This window comes from Convolutriloba macropyga, chromosome 8 (assembly GCF_964194025.1).
Source record: "Convolutriloba macropyga chromosome 8, txConMacr16.3, whole genome shotgun sequence".
NCBI classification, from domain to species: Eukaryota; Metazoa; Xenacoelomorpha; order Acoela; family Convolutidae; genus Convolutriloba; species Convolutriloba macropyga.
The window spans coordinates 34190043-34217945 of NC_134475.1; the positions used below are offsets into that span (position 1 = coordinate 34190043).

The window sequence follows — 27903 nt, forward strand, 5'->3', positions numbered from 1 at the left end:
GAATACACGTGCAACTTAAGAAATTTAAGAACTTCAACATCTCTGTCCAAGTCGTTCCATATGCTTCGGGCTTGTTTGTTGCAATATAAGTCGGTCTCATGTGATACATTGTGCAAGAAGTTGTACATCTAAAATTTTTAATTTGGAATTTGGGTTCTTTTCCATTTGTGCCCCCCCTCCAGTACGTTATGCACCCCCCCCCCCCCGTAACAGCACGTGCCATTAATAGAAAACCTCTATGTTAGAATACCGCTCGTGGGTCTGGGGGGATGCAAATAATATGCACCCACTAAGCTGGGGCACAAACGGAAAAGATCCGGAATTTGTTTGCAAAATGCAATGAAATCACCGGTCAGGTTCTAAAATCTGTAACTTGATTGTTATAGGCCACCAGTCTGTCAATTGTAGGATTACGTCAATATTTAAAATGCAGGAAGAAAGCTGAGTAATGTTTAATGCCTAAACAGATCGGCAAATTTTAATAAATATATTTCTTGATGTTTTAAAGTACTCGAAATTAGCGACATTACAACTCAATTTAAATGAGTTTGTTTCTTATTTGTTGCATGAGGCAGTTCTATTTTCCCCAGTATAAACATTAAATCGCTTTAGAAAAGCTAGTGCTGATTGGGTTACATTATTTTAAGTTCAATTAATGTTTTTGATGAGCTCTGAGCTTCAACCAAATTGAATATCTGTAATTTTTTCCCATACGTAACAATTAACAATATAACGGAGGGGTTAAAAATTACACGTGAATAGTCTAAATTAACTATGGAAATAATAATTATTATACATTATTCTACTAATGATCTCGTTATTCATTGATATTACCCATTAAGCTTTTCGTTCCTATATATAAAATTAAAAATCAAATGATCCTAATTTTCTGTCTACTGGTATATTTCCTGGCTGGCATTGCAAAAACTTTGTTAAAGTCCTTTTTAAACGTAATTTTAACCCTTCGCTCTTACATTGAATGGTAATTTTTTTCCACTTTTGCATGCTCTTGACTTGAAAACCAAGGACCTTTTTCTCTGCTCAGTATGCATTTGCGTTCTTACGATGAGCTTGTTTTGCTGTGCGTTTGTTCTGCTGTAACTGTTGGTGGTTTAAATTTTTAAAAAATTTTGATGTAACTCATTGACTCAATTCTGTGTGAAGTTTAGAAGGAAATATCGGCTTTGATACTTACGGCGCATATAGGAATCTTTTTATGCCCCAGTTAATCTGTTAATTTATAAGCTGTAAATTTTTTGCCGACAATTTTTGTAAGAAAACTCCACTTAAGGACAGATGAGAGAGGACTAAAGATTTGAAAACATGCAGTTTTGTTTTCAAGGGTATATGGTTTTTGATACGGGTATATGATAAGATATAGTGAGCAAATAGCAGCAGCCTGTGATTTTTAGGGAGAATTCATTAGCGTGAAGGTATAAAAAAATAAGGAGCCTAAGGCTGTAAGCTGGTGCACATCATGATTAATGCAATTTTTTTAGATATCTCAGCGCCTATTTTAACGTACCGAGATCTTTCTTCCAAAAAAGATTGTAATAAATTGATTACAGGGGCAGCTAAATTTAAAAGCTTCGTTTTTTAAAGCTGCATCATTTTTTCCCTTTTCCATGTTTTGTTTTGCTGTTTCAGACTTTTTGTTTTCGATCCAAATTCTTTTTTCTGTTGATTGATGTATTTCATCATTTACATAAGCAGAAGTTTTTCAATATGTTAAGCAATTGTTAGTGTCACCGAAATTGGTCAATAATTGCTCATTTTTGTGTTGATCCTTTTTAATGATTTGGTGTGACATATGCATGTTTTAGAAAAAACCGTTTTGATTACGATAATAAAAAACTAATAGCAGATGCGTACCATTTGCATATTTTCCTTTTTTAGAGCCCAAGTTTGAACATCAAACTTGGGCTCTAAAAAAGCCCAAGTTTAGAGCCCAAGTTTGTATCATTTTGAAGCTATATTAATCAAACGTAGGAAACGTAAATATACAATAGCACTTTGAACACAAAATGTTAGAATTTGGCTTTACCTGGCAACAAAAAAACTCACAATCATACATTAAGCGATTTTTCGGTCAATTTTACTTAATTTTTGGCAAAACATTGATGCTAATGATGGCAGATATATTCGAGCTGCCACATTTCTCTGTGTTGAAGCTTTCCAAGAAAATTATTGGGCTATTCTCTCTACATTAATTCAGCGCAATTCGATTTGTAGAATGTACAATAATTGAATGAGGAACAAGTACAGAAACAAGTACCATTTTGACCTCTGTAAAGTGTGGGAATCACAAATATGATTTGTCTTCTTGTCTTGTGATATTTGTGACTACGCAAGAACTTGTTCTTTTTATCAATTGACGGTGTGAGAAAATGGGCGATGACCTGGCGATTCAATTGACTCAAAGGATTAAAATCTTGCCCTCTAAGCCGTGCTATCTATCATCTTAAACTAGAATTCGATTCATTTACTCAGAATTTGGATTTAGGTTTAATAGTTCATTTTTCAAATCATATTTTTGATTAATTCACTTGAAATTCAAAAGATTCAAAATCTATTCTTTTATATCAAATAGCCTAAAATAGTATTCAAAGGTCTTAGAAATATTTCTGCCAATTGAAAAATATTTGAGCCGTAATGGTAGTCGGAAATAAAAACAGACCTTCTGGCAGTGAATCTGAAAGCAATACTAGCATAATTTTTGGAATCAAAGAGAAAGTGGGCGCACTTGCAATTGCGCTTAAACCATTTGAAGCCAATGGAATTACGTTGAACTACATCGAATCGCGACCTTCGAAGAGATCCGAGGCAACTTACGAGTTCCTCATTACGACAGACAGCCAAGTCAATGACAACGAAGTGAAAGCGGCTCTGGGCGAGTTGACAGACAATGCGAGTTATGTACAGGTCCTGAGCAGAAGTGAGAGATCCCAGGAGTCAGTACCTTGGTTCCCGCGTAAGAAGAAGGACCTGGACCAGTTCGCTCATAGGATTCTGAGTTATGGATCTGAGCTTGATTCTGATCATCCAGGCTTCACGGTCGGGTGCCTTTTTCTAATAGGATACCGTAAAAAATTTTTCCATGGTGGTTTTAGGTCCAGATCTATAAGACCTGTGATCAGGCATTGCAGATCGGCCCATGTAGGCTCACATGCAAAAGCTCCCCGAAAAACAGTGAAACTTGTCGACCAAATTAGACCAAATTTTGTGGGCTGGTAAAAGTTGATAGGAGCGATTCTGCGCAAGTTTTTTCAAAAGACATTCCTCGTTTTGCATCCAGCTTTTGCCATCACATTACGAGCTTGCACCCCTACCAAGAGATGTTAATTAATTTTGTGCTAATTTGTTGATTTTTGAAACTATAACATTGTTAAGCATAATACCAATGCATTTATTATAGTGTAATTGACATAAAATTTTTTGACTGGTCTATTCAGATGTGGAACAGGTGGCACACGTCACCGCACCAATTTTGTGCGCCGGCTACGATGATTGCTTATTTGATTTCTAAAAAAGAGAAGAAATTCTGATTATTTGGCTCGCTTTTCCATGCTAGATGATGGCTTCTACATTTGGTACTAGATCCAGCCAACCAATAGTTTTTGCCTCTACTTTAACGTGGTTTTTGAAAAGTATTGAAATGCTGAGCAATGCTTCTATGTTCAGGACATAACGTACACAAAACGGAGGAAGATGTTTGCGGACATTGCCTTCAACTACCGTCATGGGACTCCAATTCCAAGGGTGGAGTATACAGCTGAAGAAATCAAGACATGGTCTGTCGTGCTGAACAGTCTCACAACTCTATTTAAGACTCACGCCTGTGCAGAGTTCAATTACATATTTCCTCTTCTGGTTAGAAAAGGATAAGTCAACTACTAAAACCATTTTTCTCAATCGCAGCTGTTAGAAGGTCGAGAAAGAACAACCTAATGTGGATTTTGAATAAGATAAGCTTGGCAAGAAACTCTACTTGTTCAACGTATACTTGGCTAGAGAAATGAAGATGTGAGAACGGGTTATAAGAGATGCCCAAGTTCGAGAGCTTAAGACCAGTTGGTGTAAATGGGTAGCACACTAGGCTTGCAAGTAAGAGATGCTGGTTCGAATCCAGTACTGGTTCATTTTCACAGTAGTTGCACCTGCATAGACCCCCTAACAGCAGCTACCTTTTTCAACTGTTAACGTTCTGCAAATTAGTGCCGCTAAAATATCTACAGCTTCGACAGTAATAGGAAATTTTGTGTACATTTACTTCGTTTGTATATTGTTTGTTAATTCCAGTGGTGTTTCTCTGACAAGTGTTTAAATTACAATAACCTTTTGGTTCTAATTAGGTCACGAACTGTGACTACATTCCGGACAACATCCCCCAACTGCAGGACGTGTCTGAATTCCTCAAGAGTTGCACTGGCTTCTCAATCCGACCAGTGGCAGGACTACTTTCGTCACGTGACTTCCTGGCTGGACTTGCATTTCGGGTGTTCCACTCGACGCAGTACATTCGGCACCCTTCCAAACCTCTGTACACACCCGAGCCAGATGTTTGTCACGAACTGATAGGTGACAAAAGTAGAGAGCTCCCTTGATCGCTCGTTAACATTTTATGTGAACTATTGATGTGTTCCGATCCCATTTATTGGAGGGGGGGGGGGTGGGATTTATATGCTGGTCGATCGATATATTTGACGTTGGAAGACATGAGTTATATCAGTATAAAACCCCTCGAGCGTAGAATATTTTAGTAAGAATTTTTCAAATTTCGTCTTTTTCGAGGAGTAATCCAGGTTTAAATTTTTCGACACTTTACCGCAATTTTTTGCCCTTTGTGGCATCATTTTTGACCAATTTTAGATATTTTGCCCAATTATGTCAATTATAAAGTAAATAGATTTTTTGATTTCTGATAATTTTTTGCGAGCGGCGATTCGACTGCTGTTTTTGCTGTTTCTCTCGATTTTCTGCAAATGCTTTAAAAGCTGATACGATCTAATGGTGCATAGATGCTTTTGTTTAAATTGATCAATGTACACCAATTTATTTCTTATGGCTTTTTCTCTAAATGTTTTATTTTTTTTTTAGTTTTAATCGTGTAAGTTGTTGTTTTTTGCTTTGCTGTCACTTAAATTTGCTAACGAATGCTAACGAAAGGTCTAATGGACGGTTAAAACAGGCATATGTGAACATGTACAAAATTTCTTTTTAACAGCTTATTTGTTTTTACGATTGACATTAGGGTCTCCTAAAATGTTGGTTATTTTCTGAGTGTCACCTTTATTTTGTTTTGGGGTCTGATAACTCAAGTTGATCAAAGAAAATTGGGGCCTGGAAGGAGATATAAGTACCCGTTTACAGTGTTTTCAGTCAATAGTGCATGGTTTTTATGGCTTTAGAAAGACGTTACTTAAACTTTTATCAAGATGTTTACCTGAACTTTTATTGGATTATTCAGTTTTACCTCTACTTGTCGTTTTAGTTTTGCTGTCATTAAATCTAATTAATGACAGGTGCCAATAGGTTTTTTGACGAGACATTTTTTATTATATGATTTCAGTAGGACACATATGGTTTTGGTGGCTTTGACACCACGTCTTTATGTGGTATAATCACTAAAACTCATTAGCTAAAAGACGAACAGGCTCTCTCAGCATTCATCAGTTCACTCTTTTTAGTATTTCATATTTTGTGCTTATTTCAAAGTGGTCAAAGTTTACACTGCCTTTATACTTTGAAATATTTTTGACTTCGAAATAATAACTGAATTTTGACTTTCGCCTCTTTTTTACTGTTTTTCTTCTGCACTTGTATTTTAGTCTCATTAATGAAATTTTATATCCTCTTTCCAGTGAAGCCAGGCAAGTATCTGTACTGATTTTTTTTACGATCGATTTTGACTTCGATTGTGGTATAAAAATAATTAGTGGACTTTGAGCCTTGTCCATACTTATTTGTTTCTTGTCATGTCTCTTTTTGTTATCTCAATAATAACATGTCTTGTGTGATTTATAAACGAAAGGCTGACAATATCGTCAAAATGCTTAAAGTTGGGGCACAGGTTTCTTCTATTGTTCTGAATTTCAATTTGGGATCTGTGATTGTAACTTTGTTAAAATCAGGTCTCCTTGATTTTCTTAATGACCATCGAAGAAATTTTTTCGCCATATTGTGCCATCTAGGGTGAATATTGCACCGTCTATTGTTGCAATAGATTCAAAAGATATCTTCTTTTGAAGTCCTCATTGCTCTGGCAGTTGTATTTAGCAACAGTTTTTTCGGAAAAACTTACAAATTTAAAACCGACAAATTCATTGGGTCATAAAGGTATGTTTCATTACCGAAACCTCGATTGAACTAGAGATCATCTGATAACGACAACATTTTGATGTGAAGTGTTTCAGCTGGAATACTATGAAAAATATGATTAGAGATTTCACCAAAACTCTCGAGCTAAACAATTAAAAATTAGGCAAATTATCAAAATGAGCTTTGGTGTGAATTCAATTTTATGTCAGTTTATACCAATAAAAAACAAGTTGCCACGACATATTCCATCAGCAAGAAACTATTACTCTTTTAAAGAAAAGCTGAACAGATTGTTTTGTTCGTCAGCCTGAAAAAATTCTGTAGTTCAGTAAGATCGAAGCAATTGAAAGTTATCTTTAATTTTAGGAAGAATGCAACATAAAATTCAATGTTTTAAAAAATGATTCCAACCTAACAAAGAATTAACTTTAATTGATGTGTGTATGGTTTATAAAATTTGAAATAATTGTTTTTGTTTTATCCCAGGCCGAGGAATTTTGCCAAAATTATGTAAGATAAGCGGTAACTGGCCTTGACAAGTAAGTAAAACTCACAAGAGTTTTCTTACATAATCTCTTACATGGCCTTGACAAGTAAGAAAAATTCGCCGCGGTTTTCTCACATAATTTTGCGGTAATCTTTCGTTCCTAAGCGTTGATCTTACATAATTTTGCGTTGCGTTTAGTATACCTTACAAAATTCAACCACTGACCTCCTGCGTGCTTGTCGTCTTTTCTACCACTGAGCCACCGTACCTAATTACCATTAAGAATCACATTCTTTATGTTATATGAAATCAACGCTAAATTCAACGCAAAACTATTTAAGATATACGCTAAACTCAACGCAAAATTATTTAAGATCTACGCTAAATTCAATGCAAAATTATTTAAGATCTACGCTAAACTCAACGCAACATTATGTAAAATCTACGCTAAATTCAATGCAAAATTATGTAAGATCTACGCTTCGAAACGCAAATTTTTGTAAGATCCACGCTTAGAAACGCAACTTTGGGTAAAATCAACGCTAAATTATGTAAGATCTGCGCTTGAGCGTAGATCGTAATTAAATTCAACTCATTCATCGCCTATTTTACATAATTTTGCGTTTTTTAGCGTTGACACCTATGCCCAGGATCGCAAGTATGTTTAAGCAGAGATTTACTTGTTTCAAAAAAGAGAGAAATAAATGTAAGCCAATATCTTGTTTGTTCTACCAGGTCATGTGCCTTTGCTGTGTGACCCAACTTTCGCCAGATTTTCGCAGGAGATCGGAATTGCCTCCTTGGGAGCATCAGATGTGTGGATAGAGAGACTGGCCGCCCTCTACTGGTTCACTGTTGAGTTTGGACTGTGCAAACAGGATGGCAAATTGAGAGCATTCGGGGCGGGGTTGCTGAGTAGTTTTGGGGAGCTACAGTATGCGTTGAGTTAGTGTTTTTGTGTAGTTCTGCATAAATAGCATTAAGTTTACCACCCTCTCCCCCGAAATAGGGTTGCAACACTTAATTATACCCTGGATGACGACAGTGGCTTGCCATTTTGCAATTTTCAACCGGAATTCTGATTACAGCTAATTTTTGGGCGGGTGCATCAAATTTGGATTTAATTACGGGCATCAATGTTATCCCAAACTGGAGCCACAAAAGCTCTTTTGTGAGAAAAAATTAGCTGAATAGTTTTTTTACAGGTGACAAGCCCGCAATCAAAGAATTCGACCCAGAAGTGACTTCAGTGACAAAGTACCCAATCACAGAATACCAGCCAACTTATTTCTACACACAGAGTTTTGAAGATGCACAAGAGAAACTGAAACAATTCGCTGCCAAAATCGCCAAGCCGTTCACTCTCCATTACGACGCATTCACGGAGTCCATTGACATTCTGGAAACAAAAGAGCAGCTAAGCCAACTTGCTGGACTGATAAAAGCGCAAGTGTCGACACTGCACTGTGCACTTGAGAGACTGGGATCGAGCGAATATTACGCAATTAACACTGGTAATCTTCAACAGTGATAGGAAGAACAAAATAGCAAGATGCGATTACCATTTGCAACATAAACCGGTTGCGAGTAGAACATTCATACTGTAGCTATATTTAATGACAGTTTTGCTGAAATTTATTTAAACGTATCTCGATTTTTAGTCTTGTAGTTAAAAATCTCAGGATTCATTTTTTCTCAAATTGATGGCGTTATGTCGGGGATATTTCTTATAGTAGATTTTTTGTCTTTTTAATTGGTTCTAAATACTATCAATCAAAACAATTTTTTTAATCTAAAACAGAAAAATTCAAAATTTTATAACAATAACAAAAAATTTGCGTTAAGCGTTTACATTCTGAGAAACACTTTATAATTATATGAATACTTTCGTCCTTAAACTACCACAGAAATAATTTCTAAAACTTTGTACTGGTCTGTGTATTGGAAGACGTTCATGTAATTTGATCATTTCGCTATTTAATTTCTCTTTAAATTTATTTTTTGGTTTTCTTTCCGGTTTTTATTAGTACATTGTTCCACATTCTCGAGAAGTTTCTGATTACTAATCGGTCACTCCAATTAGATTGAAAAATATTCTTTAGAAAAAAACCTTCAGAATTTTTTCTCATCTCATACTTTCTAAAAATCTCGATCTGTGATATTCGACTGAAAATCCCTTGCTCTATCAATTTTTTTAACGCATATGGCAAGCCTTAATATCCCAATCATTTTGTCGGTTTTTTGGCCAAGTTATGAAGCTGGCAAAGATAGGAGAAAAATTGCTCTAAAATTGAAAGGTGATTTAAAAAGTACAATTTTTGATTTAGATGCCTTACTAAGTAGATTGACCTAGTTGCAGTCGACAGTTTTAGCAACTTTGTTTAGCTTGACATCAAATTCCAATTTTTTGTCAGTGAGTAAGCCCAGATAACGACAATTCGACCCTTTGTTTTTATGATTTTTTCTATATAACGAAAACCCTGATTGTGCAACTGATCTCTCTGTGAGAGATCAGTTGATTCGGCCCAGATTACGACCCTTTGTTTTTATGATATTTTCTATATAACGAAAACCCTGGTTGTGCAGCTGATCTCTCTGTGAAAGAACAATAAGTTTGTGTTTATTTGTATACAATTTTAACATATCCTAATTCATATAATTATTGTTTTTCGAAAAGGCTGCAACTTCTCGTTAGAATGTTTTTTATCTGTTTTGAAGTGAGATATAATACGTGCGTAGTCTGCTAATTGTAAAGCTTTTTTGTTTGTCACTTTTTCCGGGGCCACGAGGTTTGTTGCCTCAGCTACTATATGGTTCATTATCACAAAATCTATTTATATGTATCCGTTTTAGCGGTTTGTTTTCTATAAGACTGAATTGATTCTAGCATCGCTTGGTATTCTATGCCAAATGCATGCTTAATAACTTTTTGGAGAAAATTTTTGAGAGAATTGGGCTGAACGCTTTTTGTTTTATCTAAAAATACTAATAACAGTTTTGTTTTGTTCCATCTTTTGTTTATTGATTCCATTAATGAGCTGACAAAGTCATTCAATACATTTTTAGAAACCGGAATGATTGATATCTCGCTTTTTTTCTACATGTTTGTTGGAGTACAAATTTTTTTAGCAGGAGTTGGTGTCGCTGAAATTGGCCTGCACATCTCTAAATCACGAGGATCACAACATTTTTGTGAATTACAGCCTTACATGCTTTTTAAAGACATCAGGAAAATGGTTTTGCACTAATTTCTTTAATTGCAAACTGTAAAAGCGGTCCAGTAGATAAGTTTTATACATTTAGAAGACCTTTTGGGAAAGAATCCAGGGCCCAATGCTTTATTCGATGTTGTTTTGGTAATTTACGTCATATAGTTTTTTTAATTTATAAATCTGTATGAAAAATTTGTCTAAGTTTAAAAGAAATTTGGTAACTCAACGTTTTCTCTCACGCCATCGAATGCACTCAAACTTGAAAAAAAAATTTCTGAATACTTTTTAGCGCCTTAATTGAGATTTGTTTTTTTAACTATTTTTGATTTGATTCAGGAGCAAAACTTTTCATGTTTTACTCATTAATAGATTTTTCACTTGCCGTTTAGTCGTGTTTCTATTTGTTTCATATTTGTTATATGTAGAAACATCAGCGTTCCCCTTCCAAATATGAAAAACTTTTCAACACTTTTTCAAACAATTTGGAATTGGCATCCTTTTGTTGATGTGTTGTCTGTAACATGTTTATGCATTTTTTGTATTTAGTTCTGCACTGCTTAATCAGAATGCTAGTATTGTTGCTAACTTTTCGTTTAGAGAGCTCCACTAGCTTAAAACTTGAAAGATGTTAATATTTAGCAAAACTTAGCATAAAAGATTAAAATTGATGAGAAATCAAATTAGAGTCTATTCTGAGAAACATCAGCGTTCCTCTTCCAAATGTGAAAAACTATTCAACACTTTTTCAAACATTTTGGAATTGGCATCCTTTTGTTGATGTTTTGTCTGCAACATGTTTATGCATTTTTTGTATTTAGTTCAGCACTGCTTAATTGGAATGCTAGTATTGTTGCTAACTTTTCGTTTAGAGAGCTCCACTAGCTTAAAACTTGAAAGATGTTAATATTTAGCAAAACTTAGCATAAAAGATTAAAGTTGATGAGAAATCAAATTAGAGTCTATTCTGAGAGCCAACTGCTCTTGGTAACAGTTTCTAATGGTTCTAAATTCGATGCAATTTCCTTATCCAAATAAATGGGAAAGGCGAATAATCTGGTAAATATAATCTATAACATCATCATAACTCGATCCTAATTTATCAATGAAATAAAGTGATTTAGGTTAAAATTTACACTGTTGATGTCAATTTACTTAAATATTTGTTTTTGTTGACATAATGACGGATTGCGTTTTTGCGTTTTTGCACCAAATTAGTGTTAATATCCACACTTGTTGGTCTGATGCAAGAGCGTTCGTGGGGTCCATGGTTAGCTTAGTGCAAAGATCTTTAGTTGCTCAGGTTTTTCCTTCAGAAAATCGGGGTGGGGGGATGGACAAATTTAGAGTCCCAACTTGTAAAATTTTCAATTGTTTTGTCATTTTTGAGTTTTGACAAATTCATTTGTTTTTTTTTTCAAAAGGTTCAAAAGTTTTTTTTAAGTTTCAAATTCTTGCTGTCTGATGGCTCTTTTTATGGTTTGAAGTAGCGCCAACACAGATGAAGTTAGTGATGAAGGTAGTGATAAGGTTAGCCAACACGACAATGATGAAGTACGGCAAGACCAAAATGATGAAGTTAGCAAGCACTACAACGATGAAAACAGGAAACGCTGCAACTATGAAAAACCACTATCTGGTAATGTTGAAACACTTTTTAAAGAGACGTATTAATAAAAAAGACTAGACTTCTGAAGTTTTATGCAAAGGACTTAGTTTATGATGCATTAATGGAAAACAACGGTTTTTAAAGATGTTAGTAAATTTTGTTTGATCTATTGTGAAGACTCTTTTACAGTTTTATCTACTGTGATGAAACTAATAAAGGTTTAATTGAAAGAAATAATAAATTACTGAAGGATATTCTCAGTCAGAAAACTTCGCAAGTTTATAAAACATATTAAATAATTAGGAGAAGAAAGTATAAGCTATTATCAAATCTAAGTCCATGTCTTCAAAAACATGGTTTAGATATTATGAGCTGTAATGGGTGTGAATGTAGTCGTTTCAGTGGTGTTTGTATTAAAAATAAATGTGAAGCCATCGGGGAACCGGTTACACAAATCAAGGAACCTGGTACACAGATCAATCTGTCACACACAAGTTGGCTTCAAAGAAGGTCAGCAATAAACCGAAGTTAATTACCAATGAAGATGGTGAAGTTGTTAAAAACCAATGTAATAGCAACTTGATATGCGAGTCAGTTTCACTGATAAAGAAACCTGGCACACAGATCAACAAAGTTTTGGTAAAGCCTATAAAGGAAATTGTTAAAAAGATCAAAAAGATGTTACACAGTTATTAAAAACAGGAAATGAAGTAGATGTAATTTAAAAAGAAATAAAATGTTTTAATGTAAATAATTGTACATATAAAGTTTGCATAGTAGTAAAATGATGTCCTTATTTTAGTTCAATTGCCAGCTGTAGTTGAAATACTGCACATGATAGAAACAACATAATAGTAATACTGATACACCTGGTTGTGAAAAAAGTTGTTTGTTAATACCAAGATTAGAATCCAAAGAAATTAATTTTTAATGATTTACTGTATTGTTAATCTTTGATATTTTAACTACCTGTGAAGCAGTTCAACGAAGTTGTTTTGTAATTTTAATGATTTGTTATTTTTGCTATATTTTAATTTTTATTATTTTTGTTCCGACCCACTTTAGTGGGGGAGGAACTATATAATCAAATGGGTTTTTTTTGTTCAGTCAATTTTGGCCGATCGATATAATGATCGTAGAGAGTTGTGAGTGGTACCATTAAAAAGCTTGTCCAGCGTAGAATATGGAATTAAAAAGATTTTTTCAATTTTCGCTTTTTATAGGGAGATATCGAGGTTTATTGTTTTGTGAATATTTGACGTAATTCATCTGTTTTTATTCAAGTTTTTGGTATTTTTGACCTAATTTTCGTCAATTTTGCTAAAATTTACTCAGAGGAGGTTTGCTGAATTCTTTGATGTGAGTTTTTTGGCTAGAATTTTAGAAAATTTTTTCAAAATTCGATTTTTTTGGGACCAAATTCGCTTTTTTAGTCTGCTTATCTTATATTTGCTGGAAATAGATAGCTTGAAACAGCAGCAATATTCTGTTTAAGCTGACAAACGAGGTAGTTCTACACCCGCTGGCTTTGAGAGTCTTCTGGAATTAATATTTTGCCAGTTTTTTGCAAATCAAAACCATAAAGAATGCATTTTTATTTTTGACAAACTGAAGAATTTTGTTCAAAAATTGATCTATTTTGCAAACATTTGAAAAAATGAATATTTTGTTAGACGCGTAGTAACATCTGGGATGATCTTGATCTCGCCATGGATGCTCAAGAGAATAAATTTTTTAGGTTTTAATGGGTCGCGACTTTTTAAAATATTTCGGCTATTAAAAGTTTTTTATGTAAACTTCTTTTACTTACAAGAAATTCAAAGCAGGGCTCAATGAGTGACAGATAGCATTCACAAAAAATGAGGTCCAACGAGATTATAACACGGTTTCAAAATAGGCTCATGGTTTTTGTGGCTGTGACCAAATGTTTTCGTAAAAAAATTTTTGTTTTATTCTTGAATTTTTTTTAATCTTCAAAAATATAAATTTAAAGTTATAACCACAAAAAAAACGTTTGGTTAAATATTTTCATTTTCAAAATCGCCTTGTAAATATATGAATAGTTTGGTCTTTATACTTCAGTAGAACAAATGAAAGCAAAGGGATACATTTAAACAAAATTCTTATTTCATTTTTAATGTCATTAAAGCAAACAGCTATAAACTGAAATCTTTAAATAGGTTGAGTTATGTGTAGTGTGAAAGCAGTTGAGACCTATTGTTATCAGTTTATATGCCGTGCAACAACAAAAAATGACAAAAATAGGCAAAAATTTACATTCGTTTGTCATCTTTTTTTGCAGTTAAATGACCTATTGTCCCCATTCAAAGATCCAATCATGTCTTAGGGGGTATAAATGAATCTAGACATTTCTTTAAGTTATCTAATGTCTGTTTTGACTTTGAATATGATTGTTTTAAGAAAATATCGGTTGATTTTTGAACCTTGCCACTATTTTTATCTTATTTCTCTCAACTTAGCGCGCAGTGTCAGTAAAAACAAGCAGAAACGAATTTCTTGTGGGTTATAAATTAATGTTCGTAATGGTCTTATGTTCAACTAATGGTCTCTTTCTCTTTATACTACGCGTTTTCTTTAATTTTTTTTATTTTTGAGCATAATTGTATATTTTACGAGTTTCTTTTGTTTCCTTGTCAAATTATCATATTACTGACAAGATCAATTGAAGGAAAACATAGTAGGGAAAACGCTCAGCGTTGGAAAAAAGCGTATCTGGATATGTTAATTGTTTTCGTTATATAGTTTGCTTTTTGGGCTGATACACAGTTATCTCGCAAAATTTAAATGAATTTTTTTGTGTTTGCCTATTTTTGTCATTTTTTGTTGTTGTACGGCATATAAACTGATAATAATAGGTCTCAATTGCTATCCCACTACACATAACTCTACCTAGTTCAAGATTTCAGTTTATAGCTGTTTGTTTTAATCACATTAAAATTGACATAAGAATTTTTTTTAAATGTATCCCTTTGCTTTCATTTACGTAACCATGTAACTCGATCTCAATAATTAGAAGTCTCGAATACTTTGGTTGATTCATACTTTTTTGCGCTGTATTATACGTTGTGATCTATTGCTTCGACCATTATTTTCACAAAAAGTGTTCGAGGTTTCAATAGTGGTAAACTTTCGGGTTTCTCTTTTTGTCATCTCCTCGAGGTCGTCCTGTTATAAATAAGGCTTGCTGATGTTAAAATGAAGAAAAAGTGATAATTTACAGTTCTTGCGGGCGTCATTTTATAATTATAGTGCCTTGAATAGTGTGATCTAGTAAAATTGTTTGAAGTTTTGACTTCAAACATATATATGTTGTTATTTTGTGGGGTCGTGACTTAGTCTCTTCATTAACAGGCCCAATTGGCTTCCTGAGGTTTTGCAACTTAATCTATTGCCATTTGTTGAAATTTATGGTCTGTTTTGACTTTTGAAAATAATTGTTTTTTTAAAAAATATATTTCGGTTTTTGAGCTTCGTCATTTTTTTAAATAGTTTTTCGGTCACAACCCGTTTCCAGTGAACTAAAATTTGATCTCTATAACAATTTTAGTTTCAAAAATTTGTTTCTCAGTTTTGTTATTACTGTTACTGCGAGATTTAACAAAACAATTGAGATTTTTTTATACTTGTACATTTTATAGGAATTCTGTTTTCTTTTTAATTTATAGCAATGATTGTAGGTTCCATTGGCTTTGAAATTTTGCGCTATTGAACTTTGGACGATAACATGTCTCAGTTGCTTCATACGGAGATATAAGTGTACATTTTAGGAATTTCAGTTGATATCTAATGACATTAATAGCGGTATAATTAATTGTTTTCAAAAATGAAAACGTATTTTTGAATTTCGCACCTCTTTGCTCTTTTTTTCGACTTTTTAACCAGTCACAGTGAGGGCAGGTCTCAAATTTTTTCTAATGGAGTATAGGTTAAATTGTTTTGTTTAGGTTTTATCTGATGCGAGTTTTGTTTTATGATTTTATTTTTTAAAGTAATCAAGTTTTGGTCCTTGATCCCATCATGTTTTGGTAATTTCAAGGACGTTCATCGGCCCTCTAGGCTGGCATTATTGTTTTCGGTTCAATTTTTCTCGCCCCTATTCATCTAACCCCCTATCTTTTAACCCCGATTTATTCAACCCTCAATCATTTAACCCCTCTATCATTTCAGCCCTCGATCATTTCATCCCGCCAATTAGCAGTCAACATTAAAACACGTTTTGACATCATAAAGTTGATAAATTAATCCCACGTTCGGTTCTGGTAGTTTGATATCAAATATCACGGGCCGCTGAGGCATGACCATGACCCGCGAGGCACGGCCAAATGAATTTATTGCTAATCATTATTTTATAGAAAGATTAAAATCGGGCTGAAATGATAGAGGGGTTAAAACATAGAGGGGTTAAATGATACAGGGTTGAATAAATAGGAGTTAAATGAGAGGGGGTTAAATGAATAGGGGGAAAGCGGTGCACGATTGTATTCCATTCGTTGTTTATTGAACGATATGTATTTTGTTGAAGATTTTCTAACTCATCATCATTTGGTAGCCAATTAACTCAGAAATGTGGATGAGCGGGGTCGGAACTTTATGTGCCTACGCACATTAACGAGCCTCCTTGTTATATATTTGCTTTCACCACTCCTGGTTATATGTTCTGCTCTTTTTTATTTTTGTTTTCTTTTTAAGTAAATTTTTATTTGTAGTTTTGCTGTTTTTTTAAAAAATTTTTTGGTGTTTTTATGTTGTTCCTCTACTACTTTTTACCATTTTCATGTTTGCGTTTTTTTAAATTTTTTCTGTTTACCCTAGCTTTTCGCTAATTTTTAAAAATTTTTTTGCTAATTCTGCTATATTTTATAAAATTTTGTCATCCATTTTTGCTTTTTTTGAAGCCTAAGTATGGTTTATCAATTTTGCTTTTTTTTAATCATTAAGCAGGATTTTTTGTGAAAATGAGGTCTAAATCATGATTGCTTAATGATTAGCATAAAGTCAGCATTTATTCTCCATTCCTTGTTTTATAACATATAAAATTTGCGAGCTTTAGTTGAAATAAAATTGACTGATTTAATGTTTGTTTTGTAAACTTTGTTCATTGATTTGTTTAGTGACGGTAGGAGTTATTTAGTGAGGGGTAGTATACAAACATATTATCTTCATATTCAGAAATTTCTTTTTCTTAAGAACTGTGAATTTGTTTTTTTATCTCACCCAGATTGGTAATCTTTTGACCAAATCGAAAGACGTCCACTAGAGATAATGAGGAAGGAACCTCAAACCTTCCAGCTCTTCAACAAATTGACTTGACTAATTAACCTTTGCTGCACCGAGTGAGACAAGAAGTTTTAGTTTGAGTTTGCTTTTATTGAATTGACTTTTTTGAAAAACTGATTTGAAATTATTTCTTTTCATTATTAGTTTTTATGTCCATTTTACACGCTCTCCTTTTACACTATGTATCTGAGCTACGTTCGCACCGGAGTCAGTGAGGATGGAACCTAAGCAAGACTCCTGATATTGTTAATTACCAGTTTAAATCTGATATTAGTGGATTGCATCAAATGAGACAAGTCTGCGTTTTAAATTATTTATATTGTATACTACAATGGTATTGTATACATTTTGTCTATTACAATCGTCTATTACAACATACTGGTGGAAGAAAAGTCTATCTACACGCTTTTGACTTTTTAAAAAGATCGTTTTAATAATTTTTCTTTGTTTTTTTAAAATGGACTAACTTTAGTTGTTTTCTTCTCATTCAAGTTCAAGTTTGTGGAATCTTATTCAAGTTTGTGGAACATCCTCGTAAAAAGTTTATCCTGGACATGGTTTTTCTAGCCGAAATAAGTGAAGTTAGTTCATTTTTTCGGGAAAAATCACTCATAAAATCACTCAGAAAAATCACTCGGTAACAAATCACTCATTTTTTTAAATTGTTCAAAAAGCGTGCGGATAGTACTTTTCTTCCACTACTGACTCTTCGGCCGGTAATCTAAGCGGGACTGATATTTGTCCTTTTCAACCAATCACCTAGTTACATTTTCAATATAAGTTGTATTTATGATATTAGTGGCTGACTGGCTTTCCACACGTGACTGAGGTGCATCAACGCAGTTAGTTAAGACGATGGTTCCAGGTTAGGGGGGCTAGGAGGGACATCATCAATTTGGGGCAAAATGGCAACGAATGCTGGCACAGAACGCCACGTCAGACGCTCAGAATCATTTCCAATAAAGATGTCCTATTTAAGGGGAGATTTCAAATCATATTTTAAAATTCTTGCCGTTTTGAAGGTTTTGCAATTATAATTCAGCAATCAAAATTCAAATGAAAAAAACGTTTTCTCAAGGGTTTGTTTTCAAAATTTTTCAATTTCATACCTCGACTCAGTTCGCCGTTTTTGCCAGCAAAGCTTTGAGTAATTATAAAGCAGTCTAATTTCCAACAACTTTTTGGCTAAGAAATTCAGACAAGTAGGCGCCTCTCTACATCTTATAGAAAATGAAAAAATTTATTGCTATAATTTAAATATATAAGGCAGAACGAATAGTTGTAATGAGACAAAAAATTATATTATGGGCAAATTGATTGTGAAAAATAATTATAAATCCGCCTTAAGTCTGTTTTGGAAATTGATGTTAAATCTGAAGTATAAAATGCAGCTGAAATTTGAAAATACATTTAATTGTTTTTGGGACAAAACATACAGTAATAAAAAAACAGCGTGTCACGATAACCAGCATTTTATTATTTTATTCGAGATCAATAGAAAGCGTTTTAAGCATAATCACTACTAAGCTTAATAACGTGCTTTAATTTCCACGGTTATGCATCCCGAGCGTTTTGATACAGAGCAATTGCAATCGAAAGCCAAATTTAATTGCTTAAAAATTGAAAAAAAATAGTGAATGCTCTTTTGTAATGGGTCTATCGAATGTAAAGATCAAATATATTTCATTTTTTCTTAGCTATGTTGGCATTGGAGTTTTTAATTGGCAATTCGGGTGTCTTCGCTTTCGGTAGAATGTGACCATTATACTCCATGGCGTCGTGTACATAAACGGCTGAGTCATTGAGAAAATGTTAATACTGATTTCTGATTGGCTGATTGTTCAACAAATGCCCAATAATTCAAAACAGTATATATGTTCGCTATGTTAATTACCCCTATAATTTTCAAGTCTGAGAGCGTAAGACTATATGTCAATGGTTTTAAGGATGACGTCTCAACAAATAGACATACAAAAATATAGAATTTTCAACGAATCTGATGGTGAAGAAATTTGAAACCATGTAACTTTATGCGTTCAATTAACCTAAATTTGACATAGCATAAATCTAGATTAAAAATTTTAACGCGTGTAGCAATACCTCGTGAGCCATGGCCATGCCTCAGAGGCCCGAGGGACTTGATATGAATCTAGGACATCCGAACGTGAGATCATTTCCCCCAAAAATTATATATTTTTTTCGTCCTGTCGCAACTCCTGAGCGATTTCTTATCCTATATTGAATTATTCCGCATTTGTTGAACAATCAGCCAGTCATAAAACCGTATTAACATTTTCTCAATTCTGATTATCCAGCAATCAAATTTTGCTATTTTGTACGTCTGGCATTTTCACTAGCGAGGATTTTGCATGCACACTGCGCTTGCTAATAAGAGATGCTGTCTCCAATTCAGTAGTGGCAGTTGTTGCGCTGGTTTAGTTACAGCTGACAAATATTAGCAATCAGCCACTAGCTTGGTAATTTTGGGACAAAGATTTGCGTTGATTCACTTTCTGCGTGCCTATTTCAAACGGTGACTTGTAAGAGAGCCGAAGAAAAAAGAGCCGATTGAAAGAGAGCAAAAATTTATTTAATTTATTAGTCGATAAATTAAGACAAATTTGGCGTTCAATTAAATGTTCTTCTGAAATGAAGCTACCAAATTCTCAGCCATTCGTAACCGAGTAGTTGAGAAATGAAGTATGAAATGAATATATATTCTATTGAAAGAAACTGAAAACGAATTAATAAATAATTATCTTGAAATTATTCCGGGCCATGGCCATGGGGCTTATGGGACTTGATATGAATTTATCACAACCAAACATGAGACTAACTAACCCACTTAAGTACTTTTCTGGGTAATCAACTAAAAATTTAGGGTAATTAAAGACAACTTTTAGCTTTCGGCTCTTTTTAAATTATCTTTGTTCTTGGCTCTTTATAACGTCGGCGTTCTTGCACGTAACTTTTTCAAATAATATATAAACTTGACAATTTTTTTGAAATAAGTAAACGTATTTTAAATTGTCCTTGTCCGGCTGGTGGGAGCGCTTCGTCGCGATAACGGGTCCGTGGTTTCCACAATACATCCCGCAGCTGATGAAAGGCATGGGCATGGTCAGCGATTCGCTGAGGCCTGTAACCACTAAATGTCGAAAATTGACGTTTTTTTGTTCCTTTGGTGCATCGGACTACATTATAAACTGTAATACTGTGCGCAGTCTTGATTGTAACTATTAACAATGTATAACATAACATTACTATTACATCACTTTGGGCTTGCTTTCATGTCGGCTTACTTTTACGTCAGTTTACTTTGCGTTCACCTTATAACTACTATAATCTCCAAAATTATCATTTAAGTTTGAGAATGTATAGGTACCAGGAAAATTGGCCGACAGTTTTATCATTAATGGTAAAAACTCAATGGTCGATAAATCAGTAGTTCGGTGGACCATTTATCTTTGGTGTGCTGTCGGTCCGTGGCCGCACCGTTCTTGGGTGCAATCAAGGTTGACAAAAACTGTGCCGTTATATTTGTCCGCTTACGAAATATCGTTTTAAATTGGCTAATAAGAGCTTCAGAATTAACCTACAGGCGCGTTTTATTATAGAAAATTTCCCCCTTTTTTGTTTTCGGCTAAACGTCCTGCCGACCAATACGGCGGCCGCCGAAAATATCACAAAACTGCATTTGCATATAATTGCGTCTGGCGCTTTTGCTGCATTAGCTGTTCTATGTCGTAAATTTAATAGTAAACAATTATTTTAGAAAATGTTTCAAATTAGAAAATATAGGCATACAATCTGCTTCAATCATTCAGACAATTCAAACTAAATCTCATTTACAATTTAAGCATTTGATTAATTTAATTTGGGTATGTTTTCTAAAGAATTAAAAACAAGAATGGGCAAATTAATTGATAATGTAAATAACAGCGCCATAATTGAGATTTGATTCGTACAAAACGTCAATCGGCTACGAGTAAAAATGTAGCCTTTTCATTGGATTGTTTCATATAATATGAAAGCATTAACAAACCGCCAAATTGCCATTTTTCTTCCTACGTTTTAACATCTTTTCAAAAACATGTGTGTTATTATTAATGAGCATTTATTTACACACTAAGTACGGTCAGTTCTTTGCCAACTATTTTTTTAGCAATTCTAATCAACTTCTAATTGGTTTGGGTAAACAATTTTTGCTTGTTTTCCCTCTTCATCAAACGCATGTTTTCGCTGACGCCCGCTGACGTCTTTCAAAATTGTCTGCTATATCGCCACACCTCCAAAAAAAGAATGTTTTGTGACGTTTGTGGAAGAAAATATAATTGCATGTTTAGATACCTAAGCCGAATGCATTTAACATGAATAATGTAGTGAAATATTGAAACTTTAATGAGACAAACTTTTGTTCAATCTTACAAAAAATATTCTTGCAATTTTTTATTTTTGCTATCGCAGGAAAAGCATATTTTTAGAAAATAACTGTCTGATGGTTGTTCAAACATGTTAATGGGGAAACTATACATTTTAGTCGTCTAAAATTTAGTTCGGATGAGATGTTTTTAAAAAAACTCATGACATCATAATTATGTAGAATCAATTATTTGGCTCTGTAGAATGTCTGCGAGTCCAGGGATCGTTTCTTCTCCATTGCGCGGATGGTGTTAGGGTTGTAGGGTGCGTGCCCGAAACTCATAACATTGGGGTGAGGGGAAGGGATCTCGTGGGTGGGGGTGACGATGAGACATGATGAGTCATTGCTCACTTGGGCTTGGAGGGTGCTGTTCTGTTTCAACAGGGGAGGGGGAGTCACGGACGAGGGGCGGCTGGAGAAGTCCACCATTATACCTGGAAAATTTCATCACCATGCCTTTTGGCCCGGAACCCTATCCTTTGTAATCACACAAGAACCATTTATAGTATATCAGAGAAATCATAGCACAAATGCTTCGTTCCTTAGTAACCCTAGTCGAGAACAAAAGTTACTCTTGCAACATATTGAGGTACCCGAGGACGACAATACGACACCCGAAGACGACAATACGACACCCGAGGAAGGGGGAATGGTCACGAAAAGAGAAAAAGAGACGAAAGGAATAAAAAGTTGAGAAAAGTTAAAAGTTTGGAAAAGAAGATATGGCTCGAAAGAGTAAAAGATAACCTTGCAAGATGTTGCTAAAATTTTGCGAGAAAAAAGTCAATTCTAGGAAGATCTTGCAAGATTGAGTTCTGTTTCCGATTCCGAAGATTCCTTTATGACTTTATGCGAGCTAAAACAACATCCACGGCTCATTTCTGGTCAACCAAAGCCCAAAAATTGCATAAAAGTCAGAAAACATCAGTCAGAAATAAAATCAATAATTTGCATTGATTCAAATGGGACCAAGTATTACAAATACTTAACTCTCACAATGGTCCATTTGTAATACACGAATGATACGCTTAATGCACAGAGATTAGCTATTTTTTGGGCTGAGGATTTCGAGGACTAGAACATCAATTGAAATTTTAGTGTCTGACTTGCATACTTTGCGTACCTTGCATACTTCCAGTGGGTGATCTGGGTGGAACGCCATGGCTCCCCAGAACTCCCCCAATCCCTTCACTTGCCCCTCCTGTGGCACCCCCGAAGTTGTTGAGGTCGACGCACTCGCTTCTAATTGATGAATTGTTGGACTCGTCGTGCTATAACACAACCTGAACACGTCAATTGGACTTCAGTGCCATTTGCTTCCTTCTACTATCCATGGTGCGTATGTTATTGTGTGTGGATATCTTGGTACTGAAAGCGAAAAACCGATTATGTGGGTCCATTCGTGATTTACAAGAAATGCCGATTGCGTGTACTTTCCCTGAGATGTGCTGCTGTTTCATTAAATGAATTGATTTTATTACTATAGTTGACCGTAATTATGATAACTGAGTTAGTTAATCGACTATTTCATTTTGAGAAAGAATCTATTCACATAGAGCGTTAATTTGTGCAACTCTTTTGGTGGTGTTATGGCTGCAAAAATGGTCTACAGAGCGACGATAATCTACCTGTAGCTATAATATTGCCTCGCATTTTCTCTGCAGTATTTGGCAGTTATGGGATGGTCTGCGGACTTGAACAGGGAGGATTGGCTAGTCAATGAGTGAGACTACGAATACATTTTTTGAGTTAAATAACCGATTATTTCTGAAATTATTGATCAAGAAACCAGTCCTTTTTGAAAAAACGGCTTTAAAACTTATTCCGTTTCGGATAGTCGACGAGCGTTCTTTAGCAGCAAGAAATGAACAATTGAGAAAATCGATTTAAAATTTCATTTTCATTGTAATTGAGAGACGGAAAAGGGGCAGCAAATGTGACTAGTTTTCTTGGTTTATGATACTATATGAGCCCAGAGTAAATATGCTGCTGAAACTTTTGATTCCGTTTCTTACTTGACCAGGGAAAGATTAAATGATCAAAAACTTTTTGCATGTTCATTCCGCGCATGTTTAAGGTTAGCAAAGTTATTAAATACGACCGCTGTATTTCCAATTCTGGGCCGCAGGGGAATTTATTTATCATATAAGTCATTACAGTCATAAACACGTGAACTCTGATGCGCTTTTAGTGTTTTCAGGCGAACGGTCTGGTAGTTGTCACGCTCGACCAATCACAGCTCTCATTAGAATAAAAGAGACGAATGGTCCTAGTCTTCTTTACAGTTCACAACCTCGCATTCTATTTGAATGAACAAAGAGTTGTTACGCATAACAAATACTTTATTGTAATTACGTGATGAAATTTGTGCCGTGCAAAAAAGTGGAGCATTCATCAGCGAAAACAATAAATGTGAACAAAAAAGTCAGCTTTTGTGAAATTGTGAATCGACCGGTTGGCTGCCTATGCGCTGAATGATGACAATAATGGGTCTACTTTAAGTGATTCCCTTTCCCTCCCACTCTTCTTTCCTCTATTTTTGAAAAAAAGTTCGCAGAATAGAATAACAGGGTTGGTTTGGGTTAGTTTCCTGTGGTCGACATTGACCTTCATTTTCGGTTTAATTGAAGCGGTTTTGGTTGAAAAGATTATAAACCTATAAACCCCCAATGGATCGCCGAACGTGTTCAAGAATGAATTATGCCAAGAAACGCAGCCCTATAAGTTAAAGAATTTTTACATATGATCATCATTATGCGTTGTCCAGAGAATTGAAGGATTGATTAAATAATGAAGAGTGCAAACTCAATAATAATATTAACAATAATATTAATAATAATTATATTAATAATGATAATAATAATAATAATAATAATAATAATAATAATAATAATAATAATAATAATAATAATAATAATAATAATAATAATAATAATAATAATAATAATAATAATAATAATAATAATAATAATAATAATAATAATAATAATAATAATAATAATAATAATAATAATAATAATAATAATAATAATAATAATAATAATAATAATAATAATAATAATAATAATAATAATAATAATAATAATAATAATAATAATAATAATAATAATAATAATAATAATAATAATAATAATAATAATAATAATAATAATAATAATAATAATAATAATAATAATAATAATAATAATAATAAAATAATAATAATAATAATAATAATAATAATAATAATAATAAAAATAATAATAATAATAACAATAATAATACTACTAATAATAATAATAAAATAATAATAATAATAATAATAATAATAATAATAATAAAAATAATAATAATAATAATAATAATAATAATAAAAATAATAATAGTAATAATAATAATAATAATAATTATAATAATAATAATAATAATAATAATAATAATAATAATAATAATAATAATAATAATAATAATAATAACAATAATAATAATAATAATAATAACAATAATAATAATAATAATAATAATAATAATAATAATAATAATAATAATAATAATAATAATAATAATAATAATAATAATAATAATAATAATAATAATAATAATAGTAATAATAATAATAATAATAATAATAAAAATAATAATAGTAATAATAATAATAATAATAATAATAATAATAATAATAATAATAATAATAATAATAATAATAATAATAATAATAATAATAATAACAACAATAATAATAATAATAATAATAATAATAATAATAATAATAATAATAATAATAATTGTGATGGGGGATTCACCAATCCCCAGGGAATACTACTATAGCACACATTAAAACTCACTAAACTTTCATTTATCTTATTTCGTTGTTCTCAATTGTCTTTTGTTATTGAACTCATTTCTGTACTGCAAAACTATGATCTAACTTAACAGGTACCTTCTGGTACTGTCTGCATTCACTTCACTGTAAAACTGTTAACTAACTTTCATACTGAACTTAATCTGATTGTGAACTAGTTTGTGACATTCAACTTTATATTCATTTAACATAGAAAATCACTAACCGAATCCCTCGGTGAAGGGAAATTGAACTTCCAAACGAATACTTTTTGATCAAGCCTTAACATGGCGCAGTCAATGAAGTCACCTATCGGTGTACCCCTCTTCTGGGAGAACGGAGCAAACCCAGCAACCGAATGGACAACGTGGTTCTCCACGTTCAAAATGGCCGTAATGGCAAAAGAAAACATGCACGTAGATCTTTTATTGCGCATAAAACCCACAGCAAACGACCTCTTCTACCCGAGTATGCCTACCTTTGAAGAACGAGTAGACAACGCAAACGAAGAAGAGGAAAGAAAAAGAGAAATAAGGAATGAACGCAGAAAGGTCGACTGGGAGAATGAATGCAAACAAATAAGAAACAGAGGCCCTATGATCGACCGCTTCACCTGGGACGAAGCTGACCTAAAAGTAAAGAGCTTAACATACTTGTCCCTAGGGACCGAAGCAACACGGATTTTTCACCAACGAAATCCACACACCAGAATAGACTTATGCTCTACAAACGAACTGGTGTACGAACTGGGCCTCACATTCACTCGCCCACGCAACCTAACCTTTGACAGATTTCAACTAATAACTGTCCACCAACTACCAAACGAAAACCTGGAGACCTTCTTCAGCAGAATTCGGGAACTGGGCTCAAAAGCTGCCCTGGGGAATGTAGAAGAAGACTTAATCAAAGACTTCTTCATTGCCAAAACGAATAACTCGGCAATCCAAATGGAACTTCTCTCAGAGGTACGCACCCCAGCCCAAGTCCTCAACTACGCACTTTCTAGAGAAAGAGGCCAGGAGAACCAGAGAGAAATCCTCCGTTCCTCAGCACCCAACTGGAACAATCAAATCAACGCAGTAAACAATACAAGACCAGCAACCCGTCCACAACAGCAAGCTACACAACAAAGCAAAACAAACGAACAATGCTGGAGATGTTGCGGAACATTTACAGCGGGACATATGGACCAATGCCCCGCAAAACAAGCAACTTGCAATATATGCAAGAAAACGGGCCATTTTGCAAAAATGTGCCGATCAAAGATTCCCCCATTGCCAAATCGCAAACCAACACAAAGAAGTCCGTACCAACGTCCCCAGGGACAGTCCAGCCAATTAAAAGTTCGCCAAATTCAAGAGCAACTGATAGCGGAGGAGGACGATCAAGAAGAAGAGGACATGGAATCAATAGATCCCGAGGCAGCACTGTACGTGAAGGAAATGACAGAAGATTGGGCAGACGTAAACCACATTGCCCCAGAAAAATTTTCAGAAGTAAAAAACACGAAAGTCAATAATTCCACAACAAACGAAATCTGGGTTGAAACAACAACGACTAACAACCTAAAAATACAATGGCTAGCGGACACAGGATCCCCACGAACTTTCGTATCCAGGGATCAGGCAAATATAATAACGAAACACAACCCAAGAGTCCAAATACACCCGTATAAAAGCCAAACAACATACAGATGTTTCAATAACAACAACATCAAAATAGAGGGAGAATTAGTACTAACATTACGTTCAGGGTCATGGACAGCCAAGGAATGCAAACTTCTCGTGGTAGGCCACAACACCAACAACCTGATGGGTCGAGACGTCCTCGAACAACTAGGAATCACCCTCAAACAACAACAACAACGTAAATCCCCAGATCAAGAAACTTTACGACACCCAGCACTCCCCAGGGAAATTATGTGGGACTGGGATCAGGATAGCGAACCCGAGCTTAACATTCAGTACAAGGCTCAATCCCAACCACTCCCGGCAAACAGCGACACAGATGACTCAGAGAACGCGCCGCTGCTTAGCCACACGCGCGTTCCTGAAGAAAAAGCAGAAAAAGCCAAACAGCTCCAGGCCAAAGCAGTGCAGTCAAGGTCCGATCCCCTTCAACAATCAGGTCCCCCGCAACCATCTAACATCATCAATACCCAAACCATGGGACATGATGAAGTGGTAGCGAGCGATGGCGCGAAAAAACCAAAGGGCACAGAAGCGACCCCGCACTACGACTTCGCAACAAGCTAAACAAGGACCAAAACCACAAAAACGACAAGCAACGAAAAAATCCCCAGGGAGCCAACAAAGACCAAAGTGGCTAAAAAACGCCAAAGCGAGACTCACAAAACCGTCAGAATTCGAAACGAAATCGAAGGCAGCTGCACTGCAAGCAACCAAAAAAAGAAACACGCGACATAAACAGCTGTATTCCAGCTCATCCGACAACGCGAGCTTCACCCAAATCAACAAACAAAAACTAAAATTTTCACACACAGTGAAAATCCTAAACATTGAGTCAGATTCCCCGGGGACACCACCGATTGAAATCATCACGTCATCCAACCCCAATGACTTTATGATGGATATTAACAACCCAACCCAACCATCAAACAGCACAACACATCTACAGCACTCCCCAGGACAACCATCGTGCTCATACACACCCCCAAAAGGGATAATGAAGTCATCTCCCAAGATAGAAGACCTAGTCCAAAAAATTTGGAACAGCCCG

General features: G+C 34.3%; 2 protein-coding genes across 4 annotated transcripts in view; one reads left to right on the forward strand and one right to left on the reverse strand.

Moving 5' to 3' along the window:
* The first annotated feature begins 2429 nt into the window (after window positions 1-2429).
* Window positions 2430-8815, forward strand: LOC142344096 (phenylalanine-4-hydroxylase-like). The gene is made up of 5 exons (XM_075395581.1): window positions 2430-3054; window positions 3682-3870; window positions 4353-4578; window positions 7541-7750; window positions 8011-8815. The coding sequence occupies exons 1-5, from the start codon at window positions 2653-2655 to the stop codon at window positions 8334-8336; spliced, it is 1353 nt and encodes a 450-aa protein (XP_075251696.1). The 5' UTR covers window positions 2430-2652; the 3' UTR covers window positions 8337-8815.
* A 12551-nt stretch (window positions 8816-21366) lies between these two features.
* The window catches only part of LOC142344702 (angiopoietin-1 receptor-like), a 207186-nt gene continuing 200649 nt past the window's right edge, over window positions 21367-27903 (reverse strand). For 2 of the 3 annotated variants that reach the window (XM_075396570.1, XM_075396569.1), the window contains 2 exons: window positions 22468-22615; window positions 21367-21778 (listed from right to left, as the gene is read on the reverse strand). In XM_075396570.1, the coding sequence (XP_075252685.1) occupies window positions 21531-21778; window positions 22468-22615 (396 nt within the window). In that variant the 3' untranslated portion in view covers window positions 21367-21530. Of the gene's footprint in view, window positions 21779-22467; window positions 22628-27903 lie in introns of those variants that run through there. The other variant, XM_075396571.1, reaches the window with a different exon arrangement.